Source organism: Podarcis muralis, chromosome 9 (assembly GCF_964188315.1).
Source record: "Podarcis muralis chromosome 9, rPodMur119.hap1.1, whole genome shotgun sequence".
In the NCBI taxonomy this organism is placed as follows: domain Eukaryota; kingdom Metazoa; phylum Chordata; class Lepidosauria; order Squamata; family Lacertidae; genus Podarcis; species Podarcis muralis.
The window spans coordinates 26288334-26309099 of record NC_135663.1 but is presented as its reverse complement, the minus strand read 5'-3'; the positions used below and the strand labels follow the sequence as shown (position 1 = coordinate 26309099).

Genomic DNA, 20766 nt, shown 5'->3' with positions numbered 1-20766 from the left:
AGCCATGTATGTGTGTGAGGTGCCTCAAATAAAGGCATCTAAAAACCTCAGCACAGCCATGACACACAACATAAATTTCACAATTAAATACATATGAATGATTTCTTTTGTAGCTACAGCACAGCCTGTGAGAAATGGCTTATTCTCTTGCTAACTTTCAGATGAGAGTACTTACAGTCATACCTCGTGTTGCATCTGCTTCAAGTTGTGTCTTTTCGCATTACGTCCTGTGGCAACCTGGAAGTACCAGAACAGGTTACTTCCGGGTTTCACCGCTCGCGCATGTGCAGAGGCGCAAATCGCGCCGTGCCTGAACAGAGTTCAACAAAGTCTTGTAGGTCATGTAGTCCAACTCCTTGCTCCATGCAAGAAATCCAGAGCTAGCGTATTCCAACAGATCTCCAGGCCTGGTTTGAGGTGTTGGTATTGGTGTAGAAAGCCCTACACAGCTTGGTACCAGGATACCTAAAAGATCGACTCATCCCGCAACATACCCAAATGATCATAACATTCTGCAGAAGAGGTAGACCATTCTGCACAATGTCAAGACTGGGCATTTTGTGTGGCAGCACCTACCCAAGCATCTCATTACATTCTTAGTATGCTACGAATAATGGTAAGCACAAGCTTAGCTTTGGTTATTTCCTTCATGGAACTATTCCAGTGCCCTTCACGAAGTCTACATTTCACATGCTCACCATCAGTGGAGGCTGGTCGATTAGGGCAAATGTCTCACCAACCTCAGTCTGTCCCCAGCCAGCTCCTCCCTGTCTACATTCTTACATACAACCACTCTTGGGTGTTGCAGTGCTGTAAGCTTCCTCTTCCTTGGTCCCAATGTTGCTCTTGTAAGGAGGAGGATAGGGGGAAACTAGAATTAGTTGGCTCTGCCTGCCATTGCCTGCCCATCACTGACTCTGGCTTCAGCTACTGTTGATCTCCCATTATCTTGTTCATCAGTTTTCAAAACATTCCTAACTTTCAAAATATGTAGATATACAGACTTTGCTGCCAGAGATGTTTAGTACTTATTCCCCTTTCACATATTCTAAGCACTGCTGCCAACCTTTTCCACGTTCCTAAAAAATGAAAGTAAAAAAAAAAAAAAAACTAAGCTGGTTCCCTTGAAAGGCAGATGTTGTTTCAGCAATCATCTACATCTGGGTCACAAACATAGTTATCATAGGATTATATATTAGCAGCAAACATTTAATCTACTCTGGAAGTGAGCATACATGGTTTTGATATGGAAATGTGTTTTATGTAAAAAAAAAAGTTTTCACATTTATCTGTGTCTGAAAGGAGTTGAGAATTTATAGTTCAGATTTAGGACAGTGGTCAAAAACATTCTTTGAAAACAAAGATAACCAAATGTAATTATTTATTCTTTAGAAGAAAGTCTGATTTTGAAAGCTCAAATATTTTTCTAAGTATTTGTGGGTCTGTTTGGGCCCTCTTATGGACTTCTTCAAACAGCAGTTCAAACTAAGGAATTAGACGATTGAAATCCTCTAGCACAAATTTCCCCTCCCATCAGCCCCAGCAATCATGGCCAATGGTCAGGAATGATGGTTCAGCAACATCTGGAGGGCATCACAACAGCTGGCCATGCCGCAGTGGCTGCCTCTGTTTAACAAGCAGTTCACGTAGAACAGCTCCCCACAGGTACCAAGACATTGTCTTCACGATTTGCAGAAATCCTTTAAAAGATTTGTGGTGATATGGCAAACTGGTTTGATCTGTAAGATGAGCGACGGAGGTAGAGCTTTCTCACAAGGTGGGTGAAACATGCTGTTATTCTGACAAATGAAGATTTTAATATCCTGCAGTGCCTGGGCTCAAAACACAGTTGTGGACACAAAGCATATTTTTAAAGGTTAGAAGTGAATAATTTTGTGTGTGTGTGTGCATGCATGCATGTATGTGTGTGTTTATTTGTGTGTGTGTACTTCATTTTTTAAAAAAAGATATTTATTAAGGTTTAACAGTTACAGAAAAAAGAAAAGCAAACAATAAAAAGTTACAATACTTCAAAAATAAAAATACAATAAAAACAACAATACAACAAAACAATAAGAAAGAAAAAACAAAAACATTTAAAAACAAAAACATTTAAAAAAGAAAAAAGCTACCCATATTAACATGTAACAAAGATTTGGCAATCAATATGTAAATAGATGTATTCAAGTCTGCAGCTTCTGCCATGCATATGCTCTTCTCACTGCCTATTCTCTCCCATTCCACACCCACCCACCTCAGAAACAAGTTCTTAATTACTTCAGCCAGTGAAATGGAGTACCTGGATATGAGCAGGGGCCATTTCCAACAAAACTAATATGAAAACCAGTGGCTGCATTTTATCCAACATGCACTTTCCCTGCAGTCACTTGTTTTCTGCTGGTGAATTTTAAACATGTTTTCAAACTGCTTTCACTGGGACTAGCTGTCTCATCATATCTGGCTATGCCCTCTTGCACACCGAGGCAAATTAAGACTCTCAGATTCACTCTCAACTCAAGCCTAATTTCCTAATTGATTCTGAACTCTACTTCAGAGGAGGGTCGGAACACGGGATGGTGCAGAAGAATGAAAAGAAAATGAAAGAAGCCTCATATAGGTGCCTTGGAGCTTGTCTGAGGCCCGGGGTGGAAGACTTGTTCAGATAAGGTAATAAACTCAAACAAAAAGGCAGTCTGTCCTTAGCTGGGGTCCCCAGCCAACTTAGCCCTCTGAGAAATGGGGCAAGTGTACTTGGCTGCCCTGCCCCCCTGCAAGGGGCCTGTAGTTCTCTTTGAGATGGTAGATCTGTGTCTGGGCTGCACCACTTCAGACTGCAGGCTAGAGGAGTTAACATGGCTGAATGCTCACTCCTCCATAAAAATAACAACTTGCATGCAAAAAGTTAACATGCCAAGGAAAGGCTAAAACATGGCTTCCTAATATCAAGCTTTTTGTGTGTGTATTTGAAGAAGCATCTGATCACACTCATCTGATTCTTCTAGACTTCTCCATGTTTCAACCCAACCACCTTTTCCTAGGTGCCCCATCTATGTCCAACCTTTCTCTAGAATCTGGATGACTTCCTATGACATCTGCTCAGCCAATAGCAAGCAGAGAGGGACAGAGACCCTTCTGAGTGGCTTCCTATCAACAACCATAAAACCCTTCAGCTCATAGATATGCCAGTGTTTCTCAGACTTTATAAAACCATAGCCAGTTATTTCTAAGCATAGTTTTCGCTGATATGCAATACTCTTTATTGCTGTATCAATATTTGGAAGTAATTTTATGGGGTTTTTTAGATCTTATGTTTATCTTCTCCCCTCACCTCTTTAAAAAGAAAATCTAAAATTAAAATTAAACAAAAAAACCCTTCATCCTGCCATAAACTTACTTGATCTTCCTTTCAGTGCCCTAACCTAGAATATACCCACTTTGTTCTTTTATTCCATATACTGCTTCTTCCTCACCTTCTTGGATCATGCACAACTTCCCACTTTCCCTTCTAGTCAATAGGCTACCACCTTCCCACATTTTTCCTCCTACAGAACCCTCTCCCCACTTCCCATTCAATATGGAAGTGCACAGGAAGATGCAACATCACAATCACAGGGGCATTGTGAATCACACTTTTGGAAACCATAATCCTTGACTCTTTGGAACCTGGTAAGAAGAAAGAGCAGGCCAGATTGGGCCTGTTGAAAATGCACACACCCTTTTGTTAGAGTCTCACACATACCAACTTGAGGAAACATTAGTTTCTTACGCTTTCCCCTAAAGTAAAGAGAAGCAATCGAGCCAATGCTGTGTGCACAGCTGGTTTTTTTCTTAGGCATTTTTATATGTTTCCCCTCAAGCCAGATTCAATCTGAATTGAGGAGAAAAAGGACCTAGCTGCATTTAAACTGGTGCTATGTGCACAGCCTATTGCCTTTGTCATCCCAATCCTGAAAGGTACTCAGGCCTTTTGTCTACCCAAAATTGTTTATGACTGCCAAGAAGAGTCTGTGTACATTCCAAAAACAGTCATCACTTTACATTACATAGCATTATGCTATCTCATTCTTTGCCATGCACACAGATTTATATTTCTACAGGTAAAGGGCAACATGCTTAAACCACACCCATTCCTGTTAGAAAGCAAGTTTGCTGTGCGACTGAGGGGGCTATTTATGTAACAGTGAATGTGCAGCTGCAGTAAAAGGCAGACACAGTGAGGCTGGCTGCTGAATATTAAACGGAACAAAGCAAATAGAAGCATAGTAATTCCCTGGTATATGCTGAGCTCTGACCTATTATTACTTCTTAGAGGGGAACATGCTGATCTCCCCATCCTCTGTGGCCAACATATTCCTAACATGTGGACTCCTCTAAGTCTGCCTGGTTCTAATCAAGGTCATGCAGCAGTTTGTGCAAAAGAGATGCCAGAAGGGACTGGTTTAATTATATTCAACTTTAATTAAAGAGCCTCAACATTCTGGTTTAAAACAGATAAAATCAGAGAGAGCTCTCCAAAATCAGTTCAGTGCAAAGCACCCTTCTACATGCACAGATGAGTTGGCAATCATATTTATATACTATACATAACAGTAAAATATACTATATGTTTTATAAGGAAATGATCAAACGTATAATCAAAGGGCTGGCTTATGCAGTAGTGTTCCATTTAGAGGATTAGGGTAGTAATCGCAATCTGCCTTCATCAGCTACACATCCCAGTGCTGCCTATATGGGAAATGGCATTCATGTCCTGATAAAGAGAATTCTAATGCAACTTAATGAACATAGCAAACAAAGCCTTCGAGAAGTCAGACAGATCACATCAGGCATCCCATAGGTATCCAGCCGCTTAACGAACGGGCAATATATATATAATTGTAATGAATTCAGACTGAATAATTCATTCCACAATAGCAAGGGGTGGGAATTAGATGCATTCCGTAAATATACTGAGGAGGGGGAGAAAAACAAACAGCAGGAATGGCAATTCTGGCAATTTGCTAAACATATCTGCATGTTAAAATGTAGTATGACTGGACCTATGCCTGTGTGATATTAGCACAACAACATGGGCCGCAGGAAGGAATGTGTGTGTGAAGGAAGGAAGGAAGGAAGGAAGGAAGGAAGGAAGGAAGGAGAGAGAGGCAATTACCACCTGGAGCATATAACAGCAGACAATTTATATAGGCACAGAAGACAAAGTAGCACTACAGATGAGTTAAAATGTAGCAAATAAGGAAGGAATTTCCTGTACTGTATACCAATAGCTGCTTCCCTACCTAGGTGTCCTTTGGACACACATTAACATACCCCATTAAATGTGAATATTGTACACCTGCTTCTTTAAGAAAACTCAACTGATGAAGGGTTTGTGTTCCTGCATTAACAACAACAACAACAACAATTTATTTGTACCCCACCCATTTGACTGGGTTGCCCCAGCCACTCTGGCCAGCTTTCAACATATATAAAAACATAATTAAAAAATCAACATTAAAAAGCTTCCCTACATAGGGCTGCCTTCAGATGTCTTCTAAAGGTTATATGGTTACTCATCTCCTTGACATCTGATAACAGGGCATTCCACAGGGTGGGTGCTACTACCAAGAAGGCCCTCTTTCTGTTTACTAAGTAAACACCCTCATGATCTGCACCCCTGACAGTGTACATTTAAACAAAAAGCCACACCTCTATGCCTTCAGAGGCAAATGCCAAGTGGGAGGTTGCCCTAAAATATATGAGTGGTTCTGAGTTACGAAGAATATAACCTCAATGCAGGTCTCCACAATATCCAACAATACCACTATTGTTGTTATATTGTCTTCCAATTAATAGAAAATCATTTTCCCTGACAAAATGAGTAATAAGCATTGGGATGGGGAAGGTGTCACTAGCTTCCCAATCCTAAACACATCTCAGAAACAGTGGCGATATTACAAATACTTCAGAGAAGAATGACTGGAGAATGGTTGTCAGTACTGAAAAGCAGAGAAGCAGACAACCTAAGTTAATTAAAAACACACACAAAGATTCTGCTGCGTACAGGATGAATCACATAACAATGCTGTAAAATGAACAGAGTGAAATGCCCATTAATAGAGGTGCAAAGGATCCACACTTGATGACTACAGTAAGGCAACAGAACAGATTATTCAGTTTACAGCATTTGGATTTCATGTAAAACTGCATGCTAATGACCTGACAGCAAAAAAAATGGAAACAGAGGGAAAGGGGGGGAAATGTCTCAGACCTCAAAACCTATCTTGATTAAGGGCAGCACAAAATTGCAGTATTCCCTGCCAGTAAACAGTTTCAAAACAGCTGGAGGCATAAAACACCTGGCTCCTGGGTGATCAAAACAGAGCCTAGGAGCTTTGAAGATAAAAGAAGAAAAGCAAAAGAAGTGCCATTGGCCATCTTCATATGCTTGCACCCATGTGGCTAGGAATTATTTTATTTGCTCTCACTGCAGTAAGCAACACATTTATGGCAGGGTAGGGGATGCAAAATTTTGGAGTGGAAAGTGGAAAGGGAGACATTGCTGCATATCTTGCAGGGGACACCTGTGTACGTGTCCTATATATATGGGGGGGGGGGGAGGAGAGTGATGGTGGGGTATGTTTGCTCATACCTTGCGCTTCCGATTTTCCCTAGAGATTTTCCTTTGCCTTTTTCTCTCCTTCTCTTTCTCCTTCTCCCTTTCATCGTTTTCAGCCTCCCGAACTTTTTTAATAGAAGCAGCGGCGTGAGCCATTTTGCAGAGGGGAGCACCTGCTCAGAGCAGTCGATTCCCACCACACTGAGATCCAGGCGATTTGTTTATCTCGCAAGGGCACAGAGGAGGTGATGCTGGAAGGCAGAAATCCACAGGGCAATCCTCTTCTCCCGCTCTTCCTCTTTCCCCCTCCTCCTCAGGCACCCTCTGATAGGTCACAGCTGTGATCCAGCCTCTGCAGCATCCATAATTCAGCACAAGATAGGCATATCCTGATTTTTAAGTCTCCCCCTTGCTCCCCCCGCACACATGTAGGAAGGAACATGCACACAGCAGCACAGAGAGCTATGGAGGAGAAGCCTCACAGAAAAGCAGGAAGCACTTTAGATTTCCTGTGACGGCTGAAGAAAATTCATCCTATGCACAAATTTCACCAGCTGGAAAGGTCTCTTGGGATTCCTCCAGACGGGCTGCATATGCTGGACAGAGAGCCAGGATGGAGCCACCTCTGTAGAATCCTTAGCAGTGGGTGGGTAGGGGTGGACAGCTCCTTGCAGCTACCAGCATCACCTCGTTACAGGGTGGGAAGAAAATGGTGCAGTCTGGCTTAATGACTTGCCGCTGCAACTGCCTCTGCTAAAAAGCACATGATATGCTCTGTTCTCCTCACATCTCTCCATTCCAGTCTTCCCTTCTCTTGCTTATTAAATGCAGTTATTCTCTCTCTCTCTCCCCCACCCTGCCGCCTTTCTCCACCCAAAAACAAAGGAATTGGGAGGATAAGGAGGAAACGTTGCTATGCTCAGAACAGACCGGCTGCAGCCTGTTCAGTCTGCAGGTAGCGACTTCCTAGCTAAATACATGGCTGAGTGAGCTGAGAGAGGGAGAGAGAAGGGAAGAAGCTGGGAATAGTCAGGTCCTCATTGTGTCGTTTTTTTAGAGTCCACGTGAGGCTGCATTAGGAGAGCTGCATTAAGAGGCGATCCCAATGCTGCTCTGAGGGTGGACTTCAGCAAGGAAAACACGCAGCATAATCTGGGCTCAGCCTGTCCCAGCCAGCTGATTTCTGTGGGGGAAGGGTAATAAAATGTAGAATATCTTAGTCTGCAGTATACATTACTTAAAGGCTATCTGATTTGTGAAGTGCTTACATTAGGAATAAAAAATTAAAGCAAAACAGGATGATTATTGGAGTATGAGAAATGAAAACAGAGAGTGCATCTTTTTAATTACCAAAGAGGGGGAGGGAATTATCCCCTCCCAGAACATTTCAGATGAGCTTTTATTATCTTTTATATTAGGTGCAGATGGGGTGGGGTCTATCATCTCCTGACTGCATATCCCGCAGACTGCATATCCCAACAGCCTATCCTTGCAAAACACCAGCCCCACCTATCTAGGAAGTATTTGCTCCTGCAAATGCATTCATTATAACAATTATTTCTTGAAATCGGCACAGCTACCCCTTTCGAGACACACGTAAAACAATGAGCCTGAAAAGCCACAGCAAAACCGGAAGTCTCTCTCAGCCCATAATTGAGTAAGCAAGCAATGCACATAAATGGTCTTTTCCCTAATCCAAGTGAGGAATCACACATTCCTCTATTTTTAGAACAACATTGTCCAAAGCAGAAGGTAACGGGTATTTCCAAAAACTCTTCAATTAAATGGCCCTAATTTGGCTGTACTGCAAGGTCCTTTGGGCAGCACAATGGCTGAAGTGGTACAGAAGAGCTCTTCTCAGGCCCAGTGTCTACATTTCAGCATCAGCAAGGCACAAAAGACAGCCTATTACTAAATAGGCATCTAAATAGGCATCTCCTACTAAATAGGAGATCCAGGCATCAGGAAAGTGTTCCAAGGGAAGTGAATGGAAGTTCCACTGGGTAACAAACAAACTCAGCAGCTTCCACTAGCGAGTGCATCACTTAACCTGTGTTAAGTAATATAACAATATACAACAATAATAATTTATTATTTATACCCTACCCATCTGGCTGGATTTTCTCCAGCAACTCTGGGCGGATTCCAACAAAATACTAAAAATACATTAAAAACTCTATGTAAACAGAAGTTGGGGGGGCACACCACATTCTAAATGTACCTGCAAACACTGGTCCCCACATGCTCCACCTCTGACTTCTCTGCATTGAGTGGGTGCTTCGTAACATGCTCACCAAATGAGCTTAAGAGCCTCTATGTCATCCTGAATTATGAACACACTTAGAAGCCCCATACAGAGCCTCCTACTCAATGTGGGAAAGTCACAAGTGTTGGGGACCAGCATGCATAGGGATGATGTATACACCCTACACCCACTATTCATGTTTACATCACACCTGAATAGGTGAAGGCAGCATCAAGGAGAAACCCTGACATTCTCAAGATCTGGGGAAAGGGAAGGGGATCTTCTTGGTGCCGCAATAAGCCTCTGAGACATCTGAAAGGCAGTGAGACTTCTCACTGCTTTTCAAGTGTCTCTGAGACTCTGCAAAAGATGGATGAAGACTCCCCCCCCCCCATCGCACCCAATCTTCCTAGCTCATAACTGTGAAGGTAAGAGGATTCTCACCTCAAGCCATCCTGAGTCTTGAGCACAGTATGGCATTCCTGCCCCTCCCACTGCTAAGAGAACAGGCATGTGGTATGCACAAATTCTGGATGGCCACAAAGTAATGCAGAAGGCTAAGGGAAAGCCTTCCACTGGCGTAAGTAAAGCAAGCAGAAGATGCTTGGTGGACTAGGGGAATACTGTGGATGTAGTGCATCTTGATTTCAGCAAAGCTTATGACAAAGTCCCCCATGATACTCTCTCAGAGAGACTGGTAAAACATGAACTGGACGAGGTAACCATTAGGTGGATTTGTAGCTTATTGACTAACCAAACCCAAAGGTTGCTCACTAAATGTTCATCCTGTAAAAAAGTGGCAAGTGGGGTGCCACAGGATTCTGTCCTGTTATTCAACATCTTTATAAATGACTTGGATGAAAGTATTGAGGGAATGCTCATCAAATTTGCAGATGACACCAAACTGGAAATGGGTAGCCAATGCCACTGAAGACAGAATCAGGACTTAAAATGAACTCAGCAGATTGAAAAACTGATCCCAAATTAACGAAATGAATTTCAACAGGGACAAATGTGAGGTTTTGCTCTTAGGCAGGAAGAACCAGCTGCACCAATATAAGATGTTGGACACCTGGTTCAACAGTAGTACATGTGCAAAGGATCTAGAGGTCTTAGCAGACAACAAGTTTAACTTGATTCAACAGTGTAATGCAGCACCAAAAAATGATAATGCTATTCTAGGCTGCATCAACAGAAGTATAATATCCCAGTCAAGGGAGGTCATAGTCCTGTTCTAGTATGCCTTGATCAGACAACACCTGGAGTATTGTGTCCAGTTCTGGGCACCACAATTTCAGAAGGATATTGACAAGTTGGAACATATGCAAAGGGGGACAACCAAGAATCAAGCGTCTGGAAACAAAGCCTTATGAGGAACAGTTGAAGGAGTTTGATATGATTAGCATGATAAAGAGGAAACTAAGAGGAAATATTATAAACATCTTCAAGTACCTCAGGGGCTGTCACATGAAAGATGGAGCAAGCTTGTGTTTTACTGCTCCAGAGTCTAGGACCCAAACCAAAGGATTCAAGCTGCAAGAAAGGAGATTCTGACTAAACATCTGGAAGGACTTTCTGACTGTAAGGGCTGTTCAACAGTGAAACGGACTCCCTCAAAGGTGGCGGACTCTCCTTCCTTGGAGGTTTTTAAGCAGAGACTGGATGGCCATCTGTCATGTATGATCTAGTTGAGATTCCTGCATTGCAGGGAGTTGGACTAGATGACTCTTAGGGTCCCTTCCAAGTCTAGAATTATATGATTCTATGAGTAAAGGAACAAACAAGTCTCTGTAAGGTACAGCAATATCCTTGTGAAAGAGTATGTTATGCAAATCTGATAGGAATACATTTTTATTTCTCCTAGTCTGGAAATATTTTATTGCCATCCCAGGGGCAGTATTTGAAAGCCACTCTTTTGTTTATCACCAATTACTGCTAGTGTGAATGGCCACCGTATTTATTTTGCACACATTTAAAATTTAATTGAATTGTCAGGTGGAAATTTTGGCATTTCCTTGTTATTTGACTCTCCTTTTTTTCTCTGCACACTGTGTGTGTGTATGTGTGTGTACATACATACACACACAATCTGTCATGTAAAGTGGACTACAGTCTACAGATGCTTATGACATAAAAAGAATTCTTAGTCTTTAAGGTCCCATAAGACTCTTTGTTGATTTCACATGAGATTATGGGACATCCAAATGCTCATTTAGTACATTATTACATCATTACACAACAAATCAGTGAATAGGCAACAGAGGGTTTCCTCTCCTCATTAGAAAATGCCATCCCCCATATTCTTCCTTTCTTTCCTTAATACAAATCCCCCTTTTTGAACCTCTCCAATCCTTCATAAAAAAATATTAATCTCTGCATTATCTTTTGCTTTATGCAGCAACTACAGCTGTTACATCTCAGAAAATTCACTCTGCAGACTACTGAAATCTCTGCTGGATGCCAATGTTAAGATAATCTGGTAGTTTGAGACTGCTTCAACTGGAAATCTTCCAGTCCTAGCTTGAGTGGTAAATTAAGAAAACTTCAGACTTCACAACAATTTGCTGTTTTTTGTAGAATTGTACAGATGGTCTCTGTGCCTGGAAAATAACATGTATGGGAGCCATGAGGCTCTCTTAACTACATAGATTGATAGCACTGTAGAGGTGGAAAGGACCACAGGGGTCATCTATTCCAAACCCATGCAATGCAGGAATCTTTTGGCCAAAATGGAGCACCTATCCAAATATTACAGCTGGTAGGTAAAGGTATCCCTGACCGTTAGGCCCAGTTGCGGACGACTCTGGGGTTGTGGAGCTCATCTCGCTCTATAGGCTGAGGGAGCCGGCGTTTGTCCACAGACAGCTTCCGGGTCATGTGGCCAGCATGACTAAGCCGCTTCTGGCGAACTAGAGCAGCACACGGAAACCCCGTTTACTTTCCCACCGGAGTGGTACCTATTTATTTATTTACTTGCACTTTGACATGCTTTCGAAGTGCTAGGTGGGCAGGAGCAGGGACCGAGCAACAGGAGCTCACCCCGTCGCGGGGATTCAAACCGCTGACCTTCCGATCGCCAAGCCCTAGGCTCTGTGGTTTAGACCACAGTGCCACAATGGAGATAAATACTAGAGCACTTCCTCAATATAAGTATTTCATTTTTTTCATGGCTTCCATACATTTTATTTTCCAGCACATTTTATTTTCCAGTCAGGGAAAGCATTTCAAATATAATATTTGTTGTAATTTACTGTTTTTATTCAAACCCATGCAGCAAATCTCACATTGTCATTAGCTTTGCAACTCATTGGAGGTATTTCATACTCTCTTTACTCACTGCTTATGTTCTACATGGTTACTCTTTTTTAATGTGGAAGGTAACTGTATGACTATTCCCAATATACCACCAGATGCAAAAGATATATTATATACTGATTATTCTCTTCCTAATCACATTAATGGGTGCATCAGCACTTACCCAGTCAATACTAGAATAGTTTATTACAAGCTCCCCGTCCTAATCTTTCTTTCCCAAATAAGTCATGTAACTAAACTGGAGGTTTCTGAACCGAAGGCCACATTCACTATTTACTCATTCCTCCCCCTGTTGATCAAAGGGAGGGAATAATTCTGTGGGGTGTTCTTCTGCAAGAATGCCAAGCAGAAGACGGGACTGGAGCAAGCACTGAAAAGCTGCTACACAGGGAGGGAAATCCTTTCTAGTGCAGGCAGGAAGGAGAGTTGGCACAGTGTGCTACTACCTTCTCCTGAAAGACACAACCAGCAATCAGGGTATGCCCTAAGAGTTTTCACAAGGCTGCTTCTCTTCATGTCTTATACCCCACTACATGAATAAATAAAATAAAATAATAATAATAATAATAATAATAATAATAATAATAATACTTTATATGTCACAAATCAGACTGGACTGGTTTGCCCTAGTTACTCTGTGCAGCTTCCAGCAAATTATAAAACCACAGTAAAATGCCACACATTGCAGCATTCCTCATACAGGGCTGCCTTCAGATGTATTCTAAAAACAAGATAGTTGTTTATTTCCTTTACATTTGACAGGAAGGTGCTACATAGGGCGGGCACCACTACCAAGAAGGCCCTCCCTGGTTCACAATGAGGGAACCACTATAAGGCCCTTGGAGCTGGATCTCAGTATCCGGACAATGCGGGTGGAGGCGCTCCTTCTGGTATACATGAGCTGCAAATCCAAGAGCAAAATGTGGATACAGCTTGTGGTTTGTCTAGAGCAGGGGTCTGCAACCCGCGGCTCCGGAGCCACATGTGGCTCTTTTACACCTTTGCCGCGGCTCCGGGGTGGATACTAGCGAGGGGAGGAGGCGCATTGTGTGCCCCAACACTCCCCACTGTGGCGGGTGCTGTACTGGCTGTGACGTCACATGGGGGCGGTGTGTGTGTTAGTCACGCACCGTCCCGACGTCACCTTCCCGCCCGCTGTCAAATCGGAGGGCAGCGGCGCACATGCTTTAAATGTCACAATGGTTTTGCGGCTCCCAGTTGTTTTTTTCCTTCGGAAACGGGTCCAAGTGGCTCTTTTTGTCTTAAAGGTTGCAGACCCCTGGTCTAGAGCAAGACAACCCATGATCCCAGATCTGAACACAAAGTCAAGCCACAGCTTAGCTTACAAGAGCACAGCAGCACCAAAGAAGAAGCAGAGCAGCCACAATCTTGCCTCCAACAGCTTACATATTCACACAAAGTCATAGTTTGGCTTAGCATTACAGTTAAACCAGCTCTACTTAAGACAGATAAGTAGTTCACACCCACAACTGAAACCAAGGAACGGGGAGAGGGAGCTGGCAATGTGTTTGCAGCTCTTACTGCCACTCTTGCACACATGTCTTCTACCTACTCTCAGCATTACATATGGCCATCACTAAATCCATGATGAAACTGATTAGGCTCAAAAAAAATCTACTTTCCATTTTAAAGAGTATTCTCAATGTGAGTTTAGGGCAGGTGCAATTGTACTTCCTGCTCCAGATCTTAAAATCCTGGTCTAAGCTTCAGCCTGAAATGGGAAAGAGTGTTAGCCCTGATGCAGATCTGATCCTGCAAGGCAATTCTTATGTTCTTAGCTTTGCTCATTGGTCCCAGATATCAGGGAAATAATTAAATCAATGTGTGCCAATGTCCATACAGGGGAACACAGTGCAAGACACCTTGCAATGCGAACTTCCTTTTGGAAGGCTGTGCTAATTTGGGATTTCAGCAGTTCTTGTTTTATTACTAACCCAGTACTATGTAGACACACCTAAACACTCCTTTTTGCTCAGCAGTGTGTGACTTATGCATACATACCATATATATATACTGTACGCCCCTAATTATGAGTGCAGCAGGATTTATTTATTTTTAACAAGCTATACCTAAATAGCACAAGTCAACCAGGTGAAAGCAAGAGTCATCAACAAAGGGCAAGCCCTTCATGATATCGATCTTAAAGTGGTCTAGAGCAAATAAATATTATGGTAAATAATAGGATGGTTGATCTAAGTATAGCTTGAAGTGGTCAATCACTGCCCAACGCATGCAGCATTTTATTGATCCTAAGGAGATGAAGTCCTTCTGCAGTCATCAGTCAAAAGGTTGGATGTTCAACATCCCGTTCAATAAAAACCGAGTTAGCCCTATGTAGCAGGGTACCCCACCCCCTTCTGGCTATTTTTTCCACTGGAGTGTGTGTACTGTGGAGCTGTAGCTCTGCTACAAATGGTATGTAGGAGTTGAGTGGGAGGAGAAGCAGATGAACAACGAGCCTGAAAGAACAGAACACAGGAAAAAAATTATGTCGCTTCTGATACAAGTTTGATGCAACTGACTGTGGAATCAGAAAATGAAATGCAACAGGATTCCTCCGGGGATGCTCTCTGGTTCTAGCTTCACATTGTACAGCATCCTCTGTTTACACGGCTGACACGTCCTTTCTGCTTCTAAGGCAAGCAGCTACAGAATGGGGGGAGGAGAGAATATGGGAGAGGTGAATAAAATGCAACTCACCCACTGGGCCCATAGTAAAGTGCTTTTAGCTACAGGGTGCTAGGGACAAAGGAGAAATGGCATAGCAATAAGAACACAAGAAGAGGACGACTGGATCAACCAGATGTATATTTGAAGCCCATGAGTGAGACAAGAGTGCAAATAGTACTTTCCTGCTCACAATTCCCAACAACTGATATTCAGTGGCATGCAATCATTGCAGCATGAAGTCAGCATCCCATAAAACAATAACAATTACTTAATATTTATATAGTACTTTGAAGCATTCAAAGTGTTTCATGTACATTACCTAGTTGGAATCCATGCAGCAATGCTGTAAGGATTGCATACCACCCTGATCCATTTTTAATGAAGAGCGACTTATAAATGCTTTAAATAAACAAGGTAAATCAGCGCTATTAGCCCTCGTATTGAAGATGGGGGAAATTGAGGTAAGAGAGTGCCTTGCCCAAGACTACTTATGTTTATGGAAAAGGCAATATATTAACCAAGGCCTTCCTGATTCACAGCTCAGTCTCTCAGCCATTTTACCCTACACCAGCTCTCAAAGTCACTAGGTAAGGAATCACTCCAATCCTGCAATTGAATTTAGAAAGGGGTTGTGTAGAGAAGGTTGAGGGGTAGAGCAAACAAAAAGCTACGAAAAAGTTCTACTTTAGAACAACATCTGTTAACAAGAATGTCTACCAAGATGCACTGCTCTCTGAATCAATTTATCCAATGACACCTCTCAATATTGTTCAACGCTACCATACTAAAATGTAACAGCATTATTTATATAAGACATTAGAATGTCCAAAGGGTTTACATTACTTCACTGATCCTTACAAGAATAATGCTAAAGTGTTTTGAACACTATTAAGTGCCATATGAATGGCATGCCACTATTCCCCATTTCTTCCACACTTCCGATGGGAGAGACTGAAGCTTGGTTGGGGTCATCTGGGAAATTCATAGTACAGGCAGATCTGAACCAAAAATTTTCTGATTCACAGCTCAGTCTCTTAGACAAATATAAGATAAAGACTTACAAATCCATATATGCGGACAGGAAGTAACGGCAGAATCAGACTCCCTCCTCAGCAAGGCAAAATCTACAACATAGCCAGATTGGCAACTGGAGGTTTACCTATTCAATACTAATGAACCTTATAATTGCATATACCCATATATGTGGTTGTGGTTGGGTGGGTGTCCACTAATTGTTTAGACTTTACCAACTATTTTAGCCAAATTAGATACCCAACTAGCACACCCATTCTACCGGATAGTCTGCTATATAATGATATTGATGTTGGCACCTGTCTATCTCAGGAGACAGTGGGAGAGAGCACCTTCGAGTCAAGCGGTTGGAGAGTTACAGCGATTGTAATTACTGAATATGTGGGAAAAGTCACAACCCTGACTGCTTCATTCAGATCATTGGCATGACTCTAGAGTGACTTTCCATGCAAGGCATGTCACATGCTTTCCAGTGTTTTGTTATCACAGTGAAGAAGACGAAAAACTGAAAACCCATGAATTTAAATAGCATCAAACCCACCCTAAATAATCAGGTGCAACCACTTGTCAGACCAATGAAACTGGTTATATTTCAAATCTCACTGGTTAGAAAAGGCCTGAAGAAGTCCAGTTATAATTAACAAATCAATCAGTATTTGTTCTTGGCACTGTTTCTTGTGCCTCTGAACAGATCACTAATCTTCAGTGATAAGGGAATTTGCTTTCTTCTTCTTCTTCTTCTTCTTCCACAAAAGCAGGTGGCCTGCACTATATTTCAGTTTCTTGAGTGGGAATGCTAAGATGTAATTTAAGTCTTCTGCCTGCCAGATTCTGGGCAGGGGTCAATTAGTTTCAAATATTCCCTTAATTATTACATCTTCATCCAATTGTTAGCAACGAAACACTGAATTGTGATTCCAGCTATGTAACAACTCTTTATGTATCCCTCTCCCACCCCACCCCCAAATTCAAAATGCACACGTTCCTGATTGCCATTTGTAGCATTCACACCTACTGTAGTGAAATTGTTCACTCTCTTTCCCAAATGCTTTGAAGAAGCCAGCACCAAGGACAGCGCTGACATGGGAATCTGGCAAGCTCTAGTCTAGTGAGTGGAAATTTCAAAGTGTTATCTGTGCCCTTCAGTATAACCGAAGGGCAGCAACAGACCACATAATTGGCAAAAGAAAGATACACATGGCTGCTTTCTGGAAAGGCGGGGGAGAGGAAACCTACCACAGTCCTGTTTCATAATGCATCTTCCCATGCATTATGTGAGACAAAAATCGAAGGAGGAAATTATTCTGGCTCCTTTTTTAAATGAAAGGCAAAGATAAAGATTAATCACTCATCTTAAAATATTATCTATACGTAACTGCTTCTCTGTAATTCTTTATATTGAATATGTTTGTACATGGTTCTGTTATTGTTAGTATGGTTAGGTGTTAGTTTGCACATATTGTACAATCGTAGAGTTGCAAGGAACCTGTGGATCATTTAGTCCAACTCCCTGAAATGCAGGAATTTGCAGCTTGTCCCATACAGCGATTGAACCTGCAACCTTGCAGTTATCAGCACCATGCTCTAACCAACCTAGTTATCCAGGCATCATGTTTATGATTTGTTGTTGTTGTTCAAAAGATTTATCTGATCACCAAACACAAGAGTTTGGGACCCCAGAATCCAAACACTAAGTACTTCTAAGCCATCTCTGTCTGAAAGTTTGCTTCAGATAAAAGAATTGAATTTGTGTGTCTGTCCGAGATAATGGCTGGTGATTGGTAGCCCCCTGCTGGGGAATTGCTGCTTAGCAAGTAATAAGAGTTTGCTTACAGCTAACTAGAGCAGAAATGTGTTTCTTCCCCCCACTTACTTCTGCTGAAAGGCTTGCCGTGTATGGATTACAGCAGCAGATTATGGTCATTGTGTTTTACCTTATATAACCCAGCCTGGCACAACAGGGTGAAGGGCAGGTAAGAAGCACCATAAACAAATAAAAATAATAAAATTACAACAATCAGGATTATATCTAGGATTCCTACTACTAAACCGTCACTGCAGAACTTAAGATATTTGGTTGGGGATAATTCTGCTGGTACGAATGAGATCACTCGACAGTAAATTGTTTGAAAACTGCCAGTCAATTACTTCGGATTGCAGCCTGAGTTTCGAAGACACAACTATGTACTGAAATGTTTGCTAACATAAATAGCTCAGTTAAATCATTAGCAATAACTAAGAAATGTTAATTAGGGACAACACAATTTTAAATTATAATGTGAACAAAACAAATGCAAATATATTAGGCCAAAACATACTGTACAGGCAAATTAGTCAAGACTACAGGGTAAATTTAATTTTTATACTGTGTTTTCAGCAGGCATGTAATTAATTTTAAGGAATTTTTGTTTTCGTGCTGTTCCATCAGCTCTAAGCATTGAGGTGAGTTACAAATCCAGGGACATGGTCCAGCCTTTCTGTGTGCAGGTGGCAAATCACAGATGTTTGGCTAGACATGCTCCACACAGTAACCTACAAACCGTTTAGCAAGGCAGTCCTATACATGTTTACCTAGAAGAAGTATGTCCAGAAACATATAGTGAAGTTTACTCCCAGGAAAGTGTGCACAGAGTTTCAACTTCTTAGTTAGGACTCTATTCTAAAGGTGACATGAGCCAGTCTTTGGGCTCATCCACACCTTTGCTTGAGCCATAAGCAGACTACTGGCCACAGAAGAAGGGAAGCACAAATACAACAGACTGGCTGCAGAGCAATCCACAGGACCAATCCTGGAGCAATCCACAGCTCTACCACCACAAACCACTTACACTCCAGTGCTGGATGAGCAGGAAGGCGAAGCCCTTTCCTATCTATCCTATATAGAAGTCAAGTGGGCTGAAGAAACGGACAAGTATTATTACTACTATTTATCATCATCATCAGTGCTTCTAGAAGAAAATGCGACGGCACTGTGTATCCTTGAGTATCCCCAGAAAAAAGCCATTATCGTCATCATCATCTTTGGGGTGGCTTGCTTATACACCCTTAGGCACCAGGTGAAACATTCCTCTTCAACCTGGCCTTTGGCTGATTAATATCTTATACCCCTTTGAAATGTGTTTGTGGGAGGGGGTTTGGAACGGGTGGGTTACTGGTTTCTTGGGGTTTTTTTTGTTCTTGCTTTTAATCATGTATTTTGTGTTTCTGTGTTGCATTTTTATGATGTGAACTGCTCTGACATCTGGAGATGAAGGGTGGTATACAGACTTAATAATAATAATGATAATATGTGTACACCCTGATTTGCTTTGGGGCCCACGAGCCTTTACACAACATGCCTCCTCAATCATCTCTATGGAGGAGAAGCACATTACAAGTACACCTTTGTGGTGCATCAGTGGGGGAAAGTACTTGCACAGATGCGTTAAAGCAAATTTGGAGTTCTGGATCAGGGCAGAACATAATCCCTGCAATTATCAATACGGCAGGTTTCCTTGGCACATAACGCAAAACTATATAAATTAGCCCTGTAAAGACCCTTGTAAAGACCCTGTTATGGAAAGGCACTTATATATAGAAGGTTCCATTGACTGTGCATCTAAAGTTTGTCTTTGAAAATGCATCCAGTAAATTCCAGACCTAAGCAATTACTTCTAGAGGAACTGGGTTCCAAATCCCTATCAAGTTCCTGAATTCTTAAACAGAACTGCTGACAGGGAAATATGGGGATAATGCATCCTAACTGATGCAGTTCCAATATTTTGTCCATCTTACAGTTTTAAAAATGGTACACCTATGTGAGTAACATCCTGATAAACAGAATTTTAATTTCTTTCAAAACTATTGACAGATAAAAGACACAACTGTTTTAAATATAGAACATTAAATTTAGCTGATTTTGAAGGACACTAGTCAGCAAAGAGCCTGGCTCCTTGTCAACAGACTTTTTATTACCAATTTCACAGTAGCCCAACCAATGCACAGCTGCGGTCCCAAACAAATTTCTTTCTTATATTGGCCAATCAAAGTGATTTAGAAACTGGCATCACTGATTTTGTGTGTTCTATTTATGGAAGGGTAGAATTCAGGTACACTTCTTGAGGCTCACAGGACAGCACCTGCACAGAAATAATGCTGCAAAGGAAGATGAAGGACTAGGTTGTGTCCATACGACCACTGCAGTCTGAGGCAATTACAGATTATAGGTCACCCACTCTGACTCCAGCAGTATCAGCTCACAGCAGTGGAGTGATGTACTTCCCAGCACTGGCTTTTTGCAGACCTCTTCTGCTACCCAAAAGGTAAGTGGCTCTGAACTCTGAGCATGTCATCAGCATGAACTTATAGAAAAACAGCAGCTCTCATGAGCTGGATTGGTCCATTGGGCAGGCTTCCTTGCAATATAAATGGAAACAGTGCATTTGCTTTGCAAAGTTTATTTTGCATTTGTTTTGCAATGCAGTTTTTTTTGGGGGGGGCAGAAATATTGAAGAATTAAGAACTTAATTCATTCTGGAGGTCAGTTCTTAACCTGAAACTGTTCTTAACCTGAGGTACGACTTTAGCTAATGGGGCCTCCCACTGCCGCTGCGTGATTTCTGTTCTTATCCTGAAGCAAAGTTCTTAACCCGAGGTACTATTTTTGGGTTAGCGGAGTCTGTAACCTGAAGCATCTGTAACTCAAGGTACCACTGTATATATACTGGGCTGAGTGCCCCTGTTTGCCATTGTTGTTCTTCCTGTTCCTGGTGTTACAATAAATCCTTTTGAGCTGAAATCTGGTCTTGGGTCATGCCTGAACCCACCTACACTTTACTTCCTTTTAGCCTCCATATTTTTGCATTTCTATTTGTTTTGCAATGCAGTTTTATTGGGGGTGGGGCAG

At 41.9% G+C, this 20766-nt stretch overlaps 1 protein-coding gene across 16 annotated transcripts in view; it reads right to left on the bottom strand.

The window, feature by feature from the left end:
* The window catches only part of ANK2 (ankyrin 2), a 321790-nt gene that overhangs the window by 153906 nt on the left and 147118 nt on the right, over positions 1 to 20766 (bottom strand). For 3 of the 16 annotated variants that reach the window (XM_077933980.1, XM_077933957.1, XM_077933967.1), the window contains exon 1: positions 6632 to 7468. The exons of 10 other annotated variants lie outside the window; for them this stretch is intronic. In XM_077933980.1, the coding sequence (XP_077790106.1) occupies positions 6632 to 6754 (123 nt within the window). In that variant the 5' untranslated portion in view covers positions 6755 to 7468. Of the gene's footprint in view, positions 1 to 6631; positions 7531 to 20766 lie in introns of those variants that run through there. 3 more of the 16 variants (XM_077933934.1, XM_077933942.1, XM_077933978.1) reach the window with 3 other exon arrangements.